This window comes from Schistocerca nitens, chromosome 11 (assembly GCF_023898315.1).
Source record: "Schistocerca nitens isolate TAMUIC-IGC-003100 chromosome 11, iqSchNite1.1, whole genome shotgun sequence".
NCBI classification, from domain to species: Eukaryota; Metazoa; Arthropoda; class Insecta; order Orthoptera; family Acrididae; genus Schistocerca; species Schistocerca nitens.
Window position 1 is genome coordinate 107,398,878 of NC_064624.1, and position 19,449 is coordinate 107,418,326.

The window sequence follows — 19,449 nt, forward strand, 5'->3', positions numbered from 1 at the left end:
CTGAGTTAGAACACAGGTATAATTTGTTACATTCACATTTTTAGCAGATTTACAGGATTGTAGCATAGTAATTAAACCCACAAACTAGGCCCTAATTGGTGAAATGTCTAGCAGCCATACAGACAATACTTATTAAACAGTGGGGTAAATTTGTCATGACATGATTTGTTACCCACTTTGAACTGACATTATGCCAAAAGCATTGCGTTCTGAACTTTACTTGCATCATTTATGTGTTGAGCACAAAAAGTTGTACCACTGTGCCCAGAAGCAAGGGGCTAACTCTTTTAAATTAAGAACAGTGCCATGCCAAAATTGAAGATTTCTTCACAACTTTCCAGTCTCTGAAAAAGTGGTCTTCAGGAAAATGGCTCTAGTGCCTCAATCAAATTACAGGTGAACCTGAAATTTTGCAGAAGTTAATGCAGGTCTCTCAGGTACATACTGTATAAATTTCATCAAAATTGGAGGTTGTCGCACTGGGAGCCCTAGGACACTTGATATGGAATGAGCCTGATATCAATTCATCACCTAAGTGGGACAGTTGTGTATCTAGTCTTTCTAGCAGAAATACTCTGCTTGCCTTCTTGATTGGTTTATTAAACATACCGTATTTACTCAAATCTAAGCCGCACTCGAATCTAAACCGCACCTGAAAAATGAGACTCGAAGTCAAGGGAAAAAAAATTTCCCGAATCTAAGCCGCACCTGAAATTTGACTCGAAATTCAAGGGAAGAGAAAAGTTTTAGGCCGCGCCTCCAAGTCAAAACAAAGTTGGTCCATTGTAACATGAGACATAATTTAGGTCGAAGGGATGAAGATAAAGCTACAGTAGTTTGGTTCGAGTTGTAATCTTAACAGTTAAGCTTTACCAAGTAGCTATTGATATGTGCCAGGTGCTCCGTCCATATTGATATGGGTACCCTTCCTTTTTCAGGTGCTTCGTGTGGTTTGAATCAATTGCTTATTTTGCTTTGATCTGGCAAGTGCCGTTCTCTTTGTTGTAGGTGTTTGCGTTACTCTAAGCTGAAAATGCATTATTGTATTGTGTCATGCATTTTTTGTCGCATTTTGGTAATGAGTGTTTACGACCTGTCGCCGCTCGCAGCATGGCTTGCTTTTGTGCGCACTACTGCCACTTAGAATTAAAAAGGAGAGGAATTGTCTTGTTAGCAAAACAATGGCAATAGACTGCTATTTGTTGTTACTCACACTGCTGCTTTCTTTGATGATAATCAACAAGAACCCAATAATAGTGTGTATGATAGATGATGCTCTGAACGAGAGTTTAGCGAAAATTTTTCTCCATTTGAAAATCTTTGCAGGTGCCTCTTTAGTACTTTACATTCTGCACAGAAATTAGTCATCTTAGATTTAAAAATCTAGTCAGTTGCTGTGCTTAATTTCTGACTGTATCACTATTGAGCATAAGAATAATACGAATATAAACATGACATGATACGTATATTCTTCCGCGTTTGCTGTTGTCTCACTCTAGTTTCATAATTTGTGAGGCAGACAGGATTTAAATGAGATAGTAGCAAACACTAAAGAATACATGGCATAATGTTTACATTCTTCTACCTTTTCTTTTAATTTATTTACTGATGCAGACAGTTTTGGCACCAGTATTTATCTTTGTGCCTCCAAAGCATGCCTGTGTAGCGGTGCATATATTAGACGGCAGAAGTTAGTTACGGCGGCACCTACCAACATATTTCAGAACTTTGCACTCGATTCTAAGCCGCAGGCGGTTTTTTTTATTAAAAAAATCGGAAAAAAAGTGCGGCTTAGATTCGAGTAAATACGGTAGTCATTATGATATCATGGTCACTAATCCCTGTCCCTATACTGATGCTGTTGAAAGATCAGGTGTGTTTGTAGTTACAGGGTATAAAATGCCATTGGTTATGTGCTATTGAACTAGTTGCTCAACAGTTTTCGGAAAACACATTCAATAGCATTTCATAAGCCTGTCAGTCTGTAACTTGTGCAGTGAATCTTTAGAAGTCCCATTGTATACCCGGAAGATAAAAATCGCCACTAACCAATATTGCATGCTCTGGATATTTCTTTACTTCTTTTTTCACAGTGGAATCAGTTTGCTGATACAAGAAAATAAATAAAACAATTAACTGCAGTCCACCTGGACATGCAAACAATACACACAATATTTTTGTCAGATGCAGTGAACACTACCCCTACTATGATGTTAATCTGTCTTTTTGATATACTTTCCACGAATCGCTAAATATCTCGGAGCTTTCTACTGCAGGCTTCAGCCAGCTCTCAATCCCGAGAATAACTTAAAGTGTGATCATTTTCCTGGAGGGCATATAACACGGTGTCTGAGCTACCAGCTACCCCACCCCAACCGTTTCTCGCGCCACCACCTGTCTCGAAGACCCAATACTGTCTTATATTTCGTGAGTGGTCTCTTTTACTCCTAGGTTATTTGTATACTAACTAGTTAAGTAACCAGCTTTACCTGGATATTTATTCTTGACATCTATTAGTTCATCTCCCTGCTGTCTGTCTGTGCTCCCGCTCCCACCCCCGCCCCCTATCAGTCTGACTTTTTGATCACCTGGTATATTAATGACTTGCCATTCTATATTCACGAAGATGCAGAGCTGGTACTTTTTGCCGATGATACAAGTATAGCTATCACACCCGCCAGATGAGAATTAACTGGCGAAATTGTAAACGATGTTTTTCAGAAAATCATTAAGTGGTTCTCTGCAAATGGGCTCTCATTAAACTTTGACAAAACACAGTATATACAGTTCCACACAGTAAATGGAATGACACCATTAATAAATACAGACTTCGATCAGAAATCGGTAGCTAAGGTAGAATATTCAAAATTTCTAGGTGTATGCATTGATGAGGGGTTGGACTGGAAAAAAACACACTGAGGATCTGCTGAAATGTTTTGAGTTCAGCTACTTATGCTATTAAAGTCATTGCAAATTTTGGCGATATACATCTCAGTAAATTAGCTTACTACGCCTATTTTCATTCTCTGCTTTCGTATGGCATCATATTCTGGGGTAACTCATCATTGAGTAAAAGAGTGTTCATTGCACAAAAGCGTGTAATCAGAATAATTGCTGGAGCTCATCCAAGATCATCCTGCACACTCTTATTTAAAGAGCCAGCGATCTTCACTGTAGCCTCACAATATATATATTCACTTATGAAATATGTTATTAACAGTCTGAACGAATTCAAAAGTAATAGCAGTGTACATGGCTACAACACTAGGAGAAAGGATGATCTTCACTACTCAAGGTTAAATCTAACTTTGGCTCAGAAGGGGGTAAATTATGCTGCCACAAAAGTCTTTGGTCACTTACCTAATAGCATCAAAAGTCTGACAGATAGCCATATAGCATTTAAAAGGAAATTAAAAGAATTTCTAATGGCAACTCCTTCTACTCATTAGATGAATTTTTGGATATAGTAAATGGGTAATTTCCCCAACCCCCACTAAATAAATAAATAAATAAATAAAAAATGAACATAAATAAAAATAAAAATATTAAGTGTCGTGTAATATTTTGTGTAATGTAATGTCTTGTATAGACACCTTTTATTAACCTGACACATTCCACATAATTACGAAGTGTCGTATTCATGATCTATGGAACAAATACTAATCTAATCTATCGAATTTCACCCTGCAGTTTCATTTTCATGCATGATGCTGCAGTTTTTTGTGTATGTCATTGTTTATGATGCTGTATATCCTGTACTATGTGTCGTGTAATGGTAGAATTTTGCAGGTACATTCAGTTGTGTATGTGAATACTCTCTGCAAAATGTGTCACAGTCACAAACACAGTTAGGAGTAAATAAGTAAAAGCCGTAATGCCTCGTGAACAGCAAAAATGTAGTAACTGAGAGACTTTTTTCTTTTTATCGTTTTTTGGCAGTTGTCAGCTAGAAAAAATTCGGTAGAGGAAGTTTATTGCAAGTCACGAAGTGCTCACATTGTTAAATACTGCACGACTTAAGTCTGGATATTCGTTTGTTGTGGGCTGCACTCATTTTTTCACCCCCACCCCTTTTATAGGCTGACGGTTGTCAGTCCCACAGTGATTCTTTCCAAACAGTAAGTGGTACATGTACAGAGTTAGATTGAAATCTGTCCACACTTTAGGGAGAACTGTCGAACACACGCACGTCCGTATATATGTCTATTTTCATAATATGTAGGGATTTAAGTTCAGATGATAAATTTTGGTTTGAAGTATATCAGAGTATTTTCGTCTTTTAAAACGATCCGTAATTTCAGGTAACCTGATGGCACCTACTAGCATAGAAGAGCTTCCCGAGGAGCTTTTGCTGGAGGTGTTCACTTACTTACCATTTTCTGACATCGTCACTTGCTCCCGAGTGAGTAGGCGGTGGCAGAGTGTGACGCACAGTAGCCGCCTGTGGAGGAACTTACGGTACCGGGGCAAAGGCGAGAACAGGCTGAAGGAGGCGTTCGAGATCACGAAGCTGGCGCACGGCTTCCACAGCCTGTCGCTGGAGCTGTGCCACGGCACGGGCGTGACGATGTCGCGGGGCGAGATCCTCGTGTCGCTCTCCCCGCTGGCGTGGGTGGCGTTCCGGCCGACACTGGCGGAGGTGGTGGAGCGGCTGTCGCCGGACCTCACGGAGCTGACGGTGGCGGGTCCCGGCCACCTGGAGCACCACCTGCGCCTAGTGCACCGGCTGCTGCTCGTCGCGCCCTTCCGCCGCCTCACGTCGTTCCGCGCGCTCTCGCAGTGCGGTACTGTGGTGGACGACGCGACTCTGGGGGTGCTCTGCGATCACTGCCCTCTGCTCGAAACTCTCGTCCTCGAAGGATGCCCCGCGGATCGGCTGACGGCCACGGGCGGTAGGTAACCTCCCTTCCTTCTGTCTCGTATGTGGCGTGTCTGCGACAGCTCTTTAGTGCCGAATCGGTAAGAGTTAGGTGTCGAAAGGCTCGGTTCGGTAGTCGTGCATTTTTGGCTGTTCCGGCATTACCTAGTTGCCAGTACAGTGTGAAGTATAGCTATTGTATGCTGTGTTACTGTGTTGTATGAGAGTCAGTCAGAAAGCAGTACCAAATATTTTTTTTTTTCTTTACAACAAAAGTAAATTCGATATACAAAGGATACCAGCTATAACATTCACAGTTTCATTTTGTCCACAGTTTTCTTCCACCTTGAAATGAGAGCACATATACGTGTGCAGTAGAAATCGTGGTCTTGCTTTCTCAGCCACTATAGTTCAATTCTTTTATTTTGGCGGTTCGCGCATGCCCGCCCGGACGTGGGAGATAGCTGCGTTGCCAGTTGCACACGCCAAGGAAACTTGCGTTTACGGAGGAGCGCGCAGTTAATGAAGTAAAGCCACCACGGCCGCATTAACCCTTACGCTGCTACAGAGACGTGCTCCCCACATTCCGCGCTGTGCGCGATTTTGTCACCACTGCACTGCTCGCCTGTGCAGACACACGGTGTTCCGACTGCTTTGACACACTTATCATTCGATTTCACAAAACCTATTTGGCCCAAAAATTTTATTTTTACACATCTTCTTGACTGTTACCTTCCCCCCATAAACGACTGAATTTTGTTTCGATGTTCAATGCAGTTGTTGTGCAGCATTAAATGTAGTAAACCACTGCACGAAATTTTGAAGAGTTTGCAGAAGTAAAAGTCCATAGCGTATACTTTCTGTATGGTTGATTTCTGTCGCCACTAGAAATTTCAAAAAATTACATTCAAACGAATAAAATTCATGAAGTAAGACACTTAGATATTGTTTTTAAATAAAGAAAATATTAAGCACTTAGCAAGATTTGAACTCGGAACGTTTCGCCTTGCAGCCAAACACTTTAACCATTACGCTAATGCAGCTCTTCAGTAAATTTTGTTCATGGAGGACTTTAGACTAGGATGCAAAATACTGATAAACACTGTTGGTATGACTATGAATTACTCACGTTTCGTCGAAGTACAATAGGAAATAAACAATTACCGCTGTTCTTTATTGTGAAAAAGCGGTTAGTGAGAATGATACAAACAACTTTCCTTGGTATCGCCTGAATTAGGAGGCTTATTGCTTGTTTGGTTTAATTAAATAATAGACTATGAAGCAACTGGTATAAAGAATGCTTTTTCAAAACTTTCTATAAAAGAAATTCTGCTGTCAAGACATTGCTTTCGTTCAGTTACTTTATTTATGACTGAACGTTTCTAAAACTGAAGACACTCGTCCGTGCTCTGCACTGCAGTTGAGCTCTGGCAATGTCGTTCTCTGTTCATTGGCTGACTGTGTTTTGTGACGTCAGATGCGCAGAACGAACCTAAACTCGGCAGCCGTCATAATTGACGCGCACTTTAGTGCACAGAATTTGTTGAAGTCTGCACTTCTTTGGCGGCTGCGAGGTGACGTCAAGATTTCCCCGTAAATTTTTTCAGTTTTGCCGGTGTTGAACTACCTGGTGTGTGGTTCTGCATTGTCTTGCAAAAGAACACCAATTATGAGTTGACTTAGGTAGAAAAAACATTTCTGTAACTGCACGAGGGAACACGAAATCATTTCGTGTTGTATCTTTTTTCTACACGCTGAGTCATTCAGCCCCCTCTGTAATTCTATAATGGCATTTTCAGCCTTTAAACTGTACTTCTAAGCTCTTATGTAGACAAAATGTTACCATGTCTGCTGCCATCAGATAAAATATTGCCTTTTCTTCATGTACTAAATAACGTTCATCATAGTATTTGTCTGTCTATATTTTGAATGTTCAGTAAGCAGTTTGTATTTGCGGTTACTGGATGGCACTCTTGGTGTAATGTTCACCTGCCTGCAATTGCTAACGTGGTTGCTTCAATCTGATGCTACCTGTAACTTGACATGTGTGAGGAGACTGTAGCGTCTTGTCTTCCATCTGTTCTACTTCAAAAATTTTGTGACTAAAGCTGTATTGCTTGATATTTATTTTATACCTGACATTTAAGTACTGTTTCTTTCTTGTACTGTCAGTCAGTACTTACATTTATACCAAAAAAAAAAAACCCATAATTTTTGTACTTAGGTTATAGGTCAGCTTGAATGTTTTACTTCTGATGAAGGCACTCATAGTAGTGCTGAAACCAGGTCAAAATACTTAATTTTTGCGACCGAGGACTGTTATTGCTTGAATTTTACTTTGTAAATGGTCACTGACCATGCAGCCATGTTGAAAACGTTGCTAATTGAATGCTTATTAAATTTATTTCTTTCCTTTATTTAGAACATCGACAGTTTGATATCGGTGCCTGAAGCTTATCAAGCTGTTATTAGCAATTCGTGTGGTTCTGCATTGTCTTGCAAAAGAACAACATCCACCTTAACTTTTGCCGGTCAAATTCGCTGAAGATGTGCTTTAGACTTCTTGAGGGGGTTGTTAGTGGATAGAGTCTGTTCACCTAGTTTGCAAAAAATGAGGAAGCACGTCCTCTAGATGTCGTGTGAAGTCACTTCATCGTCCGCAAGCCCCTCCGTGTTATATCGGCAAATGGTGTTTGCCCTTCAGGTTCTCTACCACGGCGAAACCGTCGTCTGACGGTGCTTACATCCACTGTAACATCTCTGCACACTTCCTTCAGCTTTCTGTGAATGTGATTTTTTGTGCCTCACCTTTTGTGATAAGGAATGCAATCACAGAATACTGTTTTAAGCCCTCTTTACACAGAAGCTAAAACGAATGATCACAGGCGAATGCGCATTTGCAAGCATTGCACACGGGGTTTGGTTGTGCACGCCATCATAGACTCGTGCCTCCAAATAAGGAAACAGAAGACAAATGATACAGTGCGTTTTGTTTTTTGTCTCTAAAACATTGTTGCAGAAAAGTTGCTTAAGCTATATTCAGTACAGTGTGACGGAGGAAAGACACATAGAACCAGTTTATTTTGTGTAGTGAACACACTTTTGGTCATGAAAGCACAACAGTGCTGACACACATAAATTCGAATGTCTGAATTTATGCACAGGCGTGAAAGATGTGCTTATTTTGGCTCTGATCAGTGATTTGCAACTGCAACATTGCTTGCTTTATTCTGAAACTTCACCTGCATGTTGATGGATGATTTTCACCCTCTCTTAGATGTGACTGAGGCAAAGATTTCAAAGGGAGACCAAAATTGTCGATGATGCCTTTTGGCAAGTGAGGGAAGCACTAACACTGCAATTTGTAGCAACAAGTGACATACTAGACTTGAGTATCTGTTTCGTGTGTCAACTGCATCTGTTTCCCAAATAATTCTGTACGTATGTAGTATGATATGCAAAACACTCAAGGATTGTACAAAGGTAAATGCGAGGGAGATACAGATACTAAAAATGAGAAATGTAATATAAAAATATACAAACGATCAGGCACATCTTTGTCGGGGAAAACAATTTTCACTTACATGGGGTGTTCAAAAAATTCTGGAACATTTGTAATAACAAGCCAATGGTGTGTTTGAGCGAAATGAGGTTGGTATCCCTGCACGTGCCTGTGTTTAATGTGTAACTGAGAGAAGTTTCATTGTTGAATGTCTGTTAGTTATTGTTCAGTTTTAAATTTGTTTTTAGTTAATTTGCCTTTCTTTCCTTCTGTACGTACGAACTTTGTTGTAGAACCTCTTATTTACGTGTGGTAATAAAAATTCATTTACACAGAATTAAGTACATTTAAAATTACGCGAATTCATATTAACTGATTAAGAATATTTAGTTGAGAATTAAATCCTTTACATAATTCGGCCTTGGCACACATTTTCTAAATGCAGTGGTTTTTTTTAAATATTTACTGAATTCTTTCCCGGCGTTAGCTATGGAACACAAGACTGTCTCTATTAGCAGAAAATGGTTAAATATTGCCAAGGCGACGTTTAATTATCATTGATAAAACACACTTCACTATACATTTAAGATATTTGAAAGAACCAAAATTGTTAAATTTCAACGTTAACTGTCCGCCTATGAATGCACAAATGTGAAACTAGTAATAAATTCCGTCAGTCTCAGGATCGCTGTAAAAGAAAAACATTTTGATAATTCACTGCTAATTTTTATCTGCTCCCGATTTACGGGTTTGGTTAATTTTTCTTAGCGGAACAATTTTTTAAATGTGCCGCCGCTGCAAATCGTTCGGTCGCGGCACAGCCCAGCAACACCGCTAAAAATGCTGAAAATTCTTTAAAGAAATATTATAGATGACCTGGGCAAGCTAATTTACATTAGTAATACACACTTTTGTTAAATTGTAATGTATTTAGACCACAACAATAATTCAACTTACATTAGTTTGTAATTTCTCCTCTAATGGCGGCTAAATCTAGATACAGACAAAAGAAGTCTACCCATTCATAAACTGCTACGTCACAGGTTCCTCTCACTTTCAGCTCTCCAGGAGGACGACAAAGAATACACACTACGTGGTGCTTTTTATACTACTGCTGACCATTAACATCTCTTTTTAATCTTACAACATTATTTTCCTCTGTGGCTGAATTTTACATATTTGTTATCGCAGATATTGACACATTTCGCAATTACATTATGAGTATAGAAATATTACAATCATAAATACATCGAGAATATTACTGCAGAAAATATTACAATAATAACGAATGTCCTTTACACAAAATTAAAATATTTTTTGTTAAATAATTACAGTATATACAAATTGCTTCATAGCGGCGTATATAGTACAACTAAATTTTAGTTTATGAATAGTGTGAGTGTTGCCAGGGAACGTTACGTTGCCCCCTGGCAGGATTTGGCAAAGAGTTTCTATACTTTGACACAATGGTGCCAGTAACGTTCTTTACAATTCTGTATTTTTTTATGGAATGGCTCTTTTAATTAGTCCCAGGGTTATATATGTTCATGGCTCCCCCATTTGGGCGAAGGCAGACAGGAAACCTGGCTAAAACTGTGCCGGAGCCCAGCCATCCCAGTTGGTTCATGATTAATCTTGTCTCCTTAACAGTCATTCTTTTGAATTGATTTAGCAGTTGGCCATCAACGGTTACATAATATCACAGTCACATACAGTTCAACAAAAGTTTTTTGTGTGTGATTAACAACTCGTTATGATTAATTTTGCAATATACTGCAAGGTCACTTGTCCTAGGATATATCACTTAGTTTTTTGAAATCATTTAGCACAACACCACTTTTCATAATGTTCCTACTACCTACGTGTTACAAATCCATCTCCTACACTTGTTAGTGTTCATTTTCTCTTGTCAATTTACGGGTATACATAATAAATGTTCAATGTTTATCAAAAATCGAGTTCATTGACATGTTATGCAGTTTGTGTAAATATTTTGGAATATGTCAATAATGCTGTAGTTGGTGAGCGGTGCGGAGTGATTGTTGAGCGGCGCTCGGCGCGGCGCGTCTGCTCCGTGTAGGTCACCGCCCCCGGTGTTGACAGCTACGGCGCGGAGAGGCGTGTGGTCGTCTGGTCTGCTACGTGCTGCTGCGGCCGCTGCATGGCTGAGGTAGCCGGATGCGCGTTGTGTATCAGCTCGCCCGTGTGACATCTTCTTGCAGTGCTCCAGCAAACATGCAACAAGTTCACAAACAGTGTACTATCCTTATGGGCATTTTTCCTGCTGTGGGAAAAAACGCACACAGTTATTGGCAGTTATTATTCAGTAGGCCTTCACTAGTCTGGTTTGCACAATGTTTCGTTGTCACAGTAACACGTTTTATGGGCGCACAATATTTTTTCACCATGTCATGACTTGTCATTAGTCACACGCAAGTTTTCACCTTAGGACAAAATGTATCTCTGTAGTCAATGCGCTTTTCTGGCGTCCCTTGACACACAAAGAGTTATAGTTTGACACTAACTTGGCCCACCGTCTGTTATCGGCTCACTGTTCGTGTCATGCTAGTTCCTTGTCCACTTGCACACACGGCGAATGATACAGTTTCTTATTGCTTGTTCAAAACAACCTCGTGACGTATTGCTGCAGGTTTAACAGTCACTGTCTGCCTCTGCCACACAATACTGCACTTTTGTTTAAGTTTTTTCATTTACAATGTCCGTTGTGCAATTTTTGTAACAGCACATTCGTAACTTCTTTGTTCGCTCTTTACCAAGGTGTGTGATATTTGCGTACATGGTAACAAATATTAAAATTTCGTATTAGTTTGCCCAAAAATCATCTATATTTATGTTCGAGTAGATTTTATTTGTGCATTCCAGCCGGATTCAGGCATATTGTTCAATAACTCCTTTGAAATCATGTCTCACTTTACTTGCAAGGTCCTACGTAACTACAGTGTAGTCCCTGTAGGCTAAAATTGACTTGGACTGTATCAGGCTAGCTCCTTTTTACTGATTGGATCTGCACATGCTTCAATTGAAGCTTCTTTGTGCGTAACCTTGTGCTACTTAGATTTGCAATAAGTTTGCCTCTCATGGTGCCCTCGGGTCACTACTGGGTGCATTATTCTCTTTGATAACACTGGTTTGAAAATAAAGTTCTCAGGGTCTCATATTATTGATATTATTCTGGGTTCAAATCTGTCAACCTGACAGCTACACATATATACACTCCTGGAAATTGAAATAAGAACACCGTGAATTCATTGTCCCAGGAAGGGGAAACTTTATTGACACATTCCTGGGGTCAGATACATCACATGATCACACTGACAGAACCACAGGCACATAGACACAGGCAACAGAGCATGCACAATGTCGGCACTAGTACAGTGTATATCCACCTTTCGCAGCAATGCAGGCTGCTATTCTCCCATGGAGACGATCGTAGAGATGCTGGATGTAGTCCTGTGGAACGGCTTGCCATGCCATTTCCACCTGGCGCCTCAGTTGGACCAGCGTTCGTGCTGGACGTGCAGACCGCGTGAGACGACGCTTCATCCAGTCCCAAACATGCTCAATGGGGGACAGATCCGGAGATCTTGCTGGCCAGGGTAGTTGACTTACACCTTCTAGAGCACGTTGGGTGGCACGGGATACATGAGGACGTGCATCGTCCTGTTGGATCAGCAAGTTCCCTTGCCGGTCTAGGAATGGTAGAACGATGAGTTCGATGACGGTTTGGATGTACCGTGCACTATTCAGTGTCCCCTCGACGATCACCAGTGGTGTACGGCCAGTGTAGGAGATCGCTCCCCACACCATGATGCCGGGTGTTGGCCCTGTGTGCCTCGGTCGTATGCAGTCCTGATTGTGGCGCTCACCTGCACGGCGCCAAACACGCATACGACCATCATTGGCACCAAGGCAGAAGCGACTCTCATCGCTGAAGACGACACGTCTCCATTCGTCCCTCCATTCACGCCTGTCGCGACACCACTGGAGGCGGGCTGCACGATATTGGGGCGTGAGCGGAAGACGGCCTAACGGTGTGCGGGACCGTAGCCCAGCTTCATGGAGACGGTTGCGAATGGTCCTCGCCGATACCCCAGGAGCAACAGTGTCCCTAATTTGCTGGGAAGTGGCGGTGCGGTCCCCTACGGCACTGCGTAGGATCCTACGGTCTTGGCGTGCATCCGTGCGTCGCTGCGGTCCGGTCCCAGGTCAACGGGCACGTGCACCTTCCGCCGACCACTGGCGACAACATCGAAGTACTGTGGAGACCTCACGCCCCACGTGTTGAGCAATTCGGCGGTACGTCCACCCGGCCTCCCACAAGCCCACTACACGCCCTCGCTCAAAGTCCGTCAACTGCACATACGGTTCACGTCCACGCTGTCGCGGCATGCTACCAGTGTTAAAGACTGCGATGGAGCTCCGTATGCCACGGCAAACTGGCTGACACTGACGGCGGCGGTGCACAAATACTGCGCAGCTAGCGCCATTCGACGGCCAACACCGCGGTTCCTGGTGTGTCCGTTGTGCCGTGCGTGTGATCATTGCTTGTACAGCCCTCTCGCAGTGTCCGGAGCAAGTACGGTGGGTCTGACACACTTGTGTCAATGTGTTCTTTTTTCCATTTCCAGGAGTGTACATATATACATATAATAGAAAAGATTGTACCAAGAAATATTTCAAGTTTGACACACATATAGAATATTACGCAGTACACAAACTAATCACTACTAAAATGTTCCTTCTGACTGATCTCTGTCACAATTTAACACTATAAATAATTGCACTAATCAGGTTATCTGTGCAGACATTTAGAGCATGTTTAAGCTAACACTAATTAAAAAAGACATGACACAAATATTCATAAACAAAAGAGAAATTCAATCATATTCTTATAACTAAATACTTCTAAACTAGTACATTATCTCTACGGATTACACATCATTAATGTTCATTCATTTTCAAAAGAATGGTGTCCCTTTTTTTACACATAACACATAGGACTATTAGTCATTTACTGTAGGAATATTTTCACATCCTTACGCGGATAGAGTCCCTGTACTCTCCCTGATTGGGGATCTGCTAAGAGATAGCTACTATTTCCTTCTTGGACTAAGGAATGGAGTATGAGGCTCGACAGGAGGTTTTGTGAGGCTTCACCTCGATATTGTATTGATATCCCGTAACAATTCCTGGTCGTTCTGAAAATACATCTGCATAGTTAGATAATAACTGTACCAAATCCTGCTGTTGCAGAGTTCAAATTTTCGGACTGTGATACTTTGTTCACAAGTGCGTCCACATTTGCTTTTAATTGATCACTTTGTACGTCTTGATAATAGAGATTTTGTCCTAGAGAATGATTGTCTAAATGTAGTATCCACTGATTCCTACATTTTATGTTAATAGCATTACAATTAGGCACAGGTACCTCTTCAGATCTGAGCATGGACAATTCTATCCTCCTACCCGCGTTCATCAAACTTAATTTTCCCCGAGAAAGGTCGATTACTGCGTCCCTTTCTCTCAAAAAATCTACCCCCAAAATGCAGGCTACCTTTAAACCCTTTACTACCAGGAATGAGCACGCTATGGCTTCTCCCCCTATATACATCTCTACCCGCACTTGGAGTTTAATTATTTGTCGCTGTGCACTGATGGCTCCAGTGAATTTGCAATTGTTCACAGGAAAAGTCAGCATACGCTTTTCTTTCCCCAGTACTCTGAATAAGTCCATACTCATGACACTGACAGTAGCACCTGTATCTACGATTGCTTGCACATCAATATTGTTAATTTTGATCTCTATTATCGCTTGTACTTTGTCTTTGTGCCCCTTTATGCACGTGGGTGGTTCAGTCCCACCTGTACCCCGTCATTATACCTGAGGATACATTCCCGATGTTTTGTTCTGTGTCGGGCTGCTCTCACTCCAAACCTCAGCCGACGATGGAGAGCGTACCTCGGCTGAATCTAGTTTGTTGGATTATTACTGGTGGATGGGTGTGGCTGCTCTGTGTCGCTGACCTCCACTATGTGTAAGTTGTGTTGCGTCGGCCGCCACGGTTGCGCAATTGGCGCATTTTGTGGTGGCGGTCGGTTATTGTCATATCTTTCACTGTTTTGCCGGTCCGGACTGGGCCTCTGGTTCTGTGGCCAAGTTCGGTTTGCATCGTTATAGGTATTGGTGTTCCACGGCCCCCTGGCATTTTTCCATCTACTATTGCTTGGTGGGCCTGTTTCATATCGGTCCTCTGACCTCCTTTTCCGGTCATTATTCACCGGCGGACTATTGCCGTTCCGGTCTGTACCTCTATTCCCGTTTTGTACATAATCTTGTCTCCTATTGTTACCTCCGCCGTTTCCGTTATTTGGTGGAGGCGTGTTATTTCGACAATTTCTGTAACCGTTTCCGTTACTTCTAGCCTGTTCAGAGGCTGCCTTAACATCCTCCTGAATCAGGTCAATTGAGTCCAGAACAGACAAGAAATGTTCCATGTCGTTCTCCGGTACGTGCATAAGTTTTTCCTTTACGTGTATCGGCAAGTGTGATTTCAAAAGTCTGATCAAATCTCGGAATGAAATCTGCTCGTCCCAGTAACGGGTCTTATTAATGTATTTCTCAAAATATTTTTGCAAATTGCCTAATCGTGGAGAATATGGCTCTGGATTATATACCTCTTTCCGTAATCTCTCCTGAATACATGTTGACCAATATTTGGCCAAGAATGCCTTTTCAAATTGCTCATATGTGTCGCAACTGTCAGCTGCTTCGGTTGCCCATAATGCAGCATCTCCTTGTATGGAAGACATAACGAACTGTATTTTCTGTGTATGACTCCAAACGCTAGGCAAAATGTTTCTAAATCCCTTAATAAATACTACAGGGTGAACAGATTTCTTCTCCGTTGTAAAGACCTGAAACTGTCTGTTTCTAATCAGGCTTTCTTCAATCACTATTTTGGAGTGACATTTGTTTGTTTCGCTAACATTGGTTGCCTGTTCTGTCTCGCAGTTGCAATTTTTTACTGCTGTATTTATATGCCTATCATTGTTGGACCTGGCTGGCGTGACACACGCCTGTGCATCGCCATGCAGCAAGCTGGTTTCCAGCTCCGCAAGACGACGGTTGACATTCCGCTGCCACAGCAGAATGTCAGTGTGCATCACCTTTTTTAGGTCTTGCACTTCCGCATTGGAGCCCAAGTCTTTGGCCTCAATCGCGGCGTGCACCTTCTCGTCTATTTTTTTTTATAAATTGGTTTTCAATTTTGTGCACTTGTTCGGACATTTTGTGCTCAATTACTTGACTTGTGTCAATTTCTAATTGTTCCATCCTGTTAGCTAGTACACTAATTTCATCTACGATACTGGCGTTAGCCACTTGGACACTATCTACTCTTTCGCTCAGTTCTTGCACCGCTTTGGGTATGGTTCCATAGTTTTGTTTCAAACTAACAATCTCACTTTGCATAGCTTCCAAAGATTGCATTAACTGCAAATCTCTCTCATGCTGGCGTCGATCATGCTCTGCTTGTTCATGCATAAACGTAGCTTGGAAATTGAGCATGCGCTCGAACATAACTCTTAATGATTGCACTTCTGACACCTCACCACTCTCTGGTCCGTGTCTCTTGCTTGTGGGTGGTACAGTATTTCTACCTACAACTGAATCACTGGCTGGCAGTGGCAACATTTCTTGCCCTTCTGCCCCCAGATTCTCACATTGTACTTCCTGAACTACGCCACTAACATTACTTTGTGCCCCACTTTCTAACTCTGTATCACTGCTTGCTAACTGCTGTTCATTATCCATGTTTATATCTTTCTGACTACGCAATCTAACCATAGTCAACAAAAGAAACAAAATCTGAACTAAATATCCTAACACTCAAGTTTCACTGACATAATCACACAAGAAATGGTCATTTGTTGAAACACACTTATTATATACTACAATGACTAACTACTCAAATGTCCTGTTATTTTTAAAAAAGAACACTAACAACAAGCACACCACTAATGATCCGAGAACACTGCACTGAGGCTACTTTACTACCCACAGGACAACTACACTGTAGCTTTACCTTATGGTGATCTATCTTGGGTGCAGCTGCCCCCCTGGTATTGTGGTAGGTAATTAATTTTTCGATATAATGAGCTCTCTTCTTCAGCTTGCCTCTGGGTATATAGTGTTCTCATGCAAAAAATCATATACAGGTATTACCACACAATATTGGTTAGGCAATACATACAATACATGAAAAAAATATTAGTTGTTCTCCAACAAAGTTCGACTACAATAATTCCCTAGTTATCTCATGGGTATTTTGTGGCCACTGCATATTCGTGCCCCACGTTGGGCGCCAATTTAATGAAATTACATTAAAGAATAATCAGTTACCTTTTTTAAATTTGTTTTTAGTTAATTTGCCTTTCTTTCCTTCTGTACGTACGAACTTTGTTGTGGAACCTCTTATTTACGTGTGGTAATAAAAATTCATTTACACAGAATTAAGTACATTTAAAATTACGCGAATTCATATTAACTGATTAAGAATATTTAGTTGAGAATTAAATCCTTTACGTAATTCGGCCTTGGCACACATTTTCTAAATGCAGTGGTTTTTTTTAAATATTTACTGAATTCTTTCCCGGCGTTAGCTATGGAACACAAGACTGTCTCTATTAGCAGAAAATGGTTAAATATTGCCAAGGCGACGTTTAATTATCATTGATAAAACACACTTCACTATACATTTAAGATATTTGAAAGAACCAAAATTGTTAAATTTCAACGTTAACTGTCCGCCTATGAATGCACAAATGTGAAACTAGTAATAAATTCCGTCAGTCTCAGGATCGCTGTAAAAGAAAAACATTTTGATAATTCACTGCTAATTTTTATCTGCTCCCGATTTACGGGTTTGGTTAATTTTTCTTAGCGGAACAATTTTTTAAATGTGCCGCCGCTGCAAATCGTTCGGTCGCGGCACAGCCCAGCAACACCGCTAAAAATGCTGAAAATTCTTTAAAGAAATATTATAGATGACATGGGCAAGCTAATTTAAATTAGTAATACACACTTTTGTTAAATTATAATGTATTTAGACCACAACAATAATTCAACTTTCATTAGTTTGTAATTTCTCCTCTAATGGCGGCTAAATCTAGATACAGACAAAAGAAGTCTACCCATTCATAAACTGCTACGTCACAGGTTCCTCTCACTTTCAGCTCTCCAGGAGGACGACAAAGAATACACACTACGTGGTGCTTTTTATACTACTGCTGACCTTTAACATCTCTTTGTAATCTTACAACATTATTTTCCTCTGTGGCTGAATTTTACATTTTTGTTATCGCAGATATTGACACATTTTGCAATTACATTATGAGTATAGAAATATTACAATCATAAATACATCGAGAATATTACTACAGAAAATATTACAATAATAACAAATGTCCTTTACACAAAATTAAATAATATTTTTTGTTAAATAATTACAGTATATACAAATTGCTTCATAGCGGCGTATATAGTACAATTAAATTTTAGTTTATTAATAGTGTGAGTGTTGCCAGGGAACGTTACAATTGCCGTATTTGGTAGAATGTTGTTGCACATTTTGTGGTTTGTGAGATGGCAGAGTTAGAGGAGAAACGTATCTGTATTAAATTTTGCATGAAAATCATTAAAATCTTTACAGAGACACACTAGATGATGCAGGAAGCATACAGTGATGAGTGCTTAAGCTGTAATCGGTGTTGTGAATGCTTCACACAGTTTAAAAATACCAGACAGAAGTTAGAGATGACCCTCGTTCAGGACACACTTCGACATCTACCGACATTGTTCATATTGGGAACGTCATCGAAATTGTGTGTCCCAATTGAAGACTGACTGCCTAAGAGATTACAGAAGAATGTAACATTCTGCAAGAAAATGTGAGAAGGAAACAGCCTGAAATGTGGCAAGACGATTCACAGCTCTTGCATCACAATAACGCACTCGTGCATTCATCCTTCATCCCTGTTGGTGCGTGACTATTGCAGAAAAAATGAAAACGTTGTGCTGCCTCATCCTCTGTACTCTCCAAACCTGGCCCCTGCGGACTTAGGCGTACCGAGACTGCTTCCGAATGTGGAGGCAGCATTGGGAGTGGTGTATCAGTTGTGAAGGAGAGTATTTTGAAGGAGACTGTGCACAATAAGTAAATGGTAAGCGTAGAAAAATTTAGTGGGCAATTTTTTGAACAGACTTCGTATTCTGTTCCTGCATTAATATTTCGTAAAGTAGTAGCTAAACTGTGACATTAAGACAGATACTCTCGATGTAGGCTATGAGAATGGCCAGGTCTTTAGTGTATTTTTATTTTACATTAATCTACATTATGTGTTTATTTTGATGACATTTATTTCGCTTATAGAAATTACACGGAGCAACTTAACTAGCTGTATTGGCACCGTCAGCATATTGGCAATTTGGATCTTTAGGATCCGACAAGCACCTGTGGGATCTGCATACTTCTATCAACAGAAGTACTGGGTGATCAAAAAGTCAGTATAAATTTGAAAACTTAATAAACCACGGAATAATGTAGATAGAGACGTAAAAATTGACACACGTGCTTGGAATGACATGGGGTTTTATTAGAAACAGAAAAGAAAAAAGGTTCACAAAATGTCCGACAGATGGCACTGGACAGCAAAACGTCAGTGACTGCGCACGACAATCATGAATAAACGGAGCTGAAATGAGAGAGAATCAGATGCGCCAGCAGTCGCAACATGTTGATGTTACCTGAAAAGGCGCTTTTAGTGAAGCTGTATTATCAGAATGGGGAATGTGCTAGTTCAGCGTTACAATCCTATTGCCGTAGGAGGGGGATTCGAACGGGTAAAGGTCCGTTGGCGAATGCAGCTGTGGTGAGAATGATTTCGAAGTTCGAAGCCACAGGTTGTTTAGACGACAGACCTCGTAGTGGCCGACCGAGCACGAGGCGTAATGCTGCTGAGTCGGTTCAGGAAGAAATGGAGACTGTAGCGGGTTCGTCTATGCACGGGG

The 19,449-nt window shown here is 40.9% G+C and overlaps 1 protein-coding gene across 1 annotated transcript in view; it reads left to right on the forward strand.

Annotated features, from left to right (window-relative positions):
* The window catches only part of LOC126213275 (F-box/LRR-repeat protein 7-like), a 71,419-nt gene that overhangs the window by 27,185 nt on the left and 24,785 nt on the right, over positions 1–19,449 (forward strand). The window contains exon 2 of the mRNA XM_049940936.1: positions 4,302–4,892. Within this exon, the coding sequence (XP_049796893.1) occupies positions 4,310–4,892 (583 nt within the window). The 5' untranslated portion in view covers positions 4,302–4,309. The remainder of the gene's footprint in view (positions 1–4,301; positions 4,893–19,449) is intronic.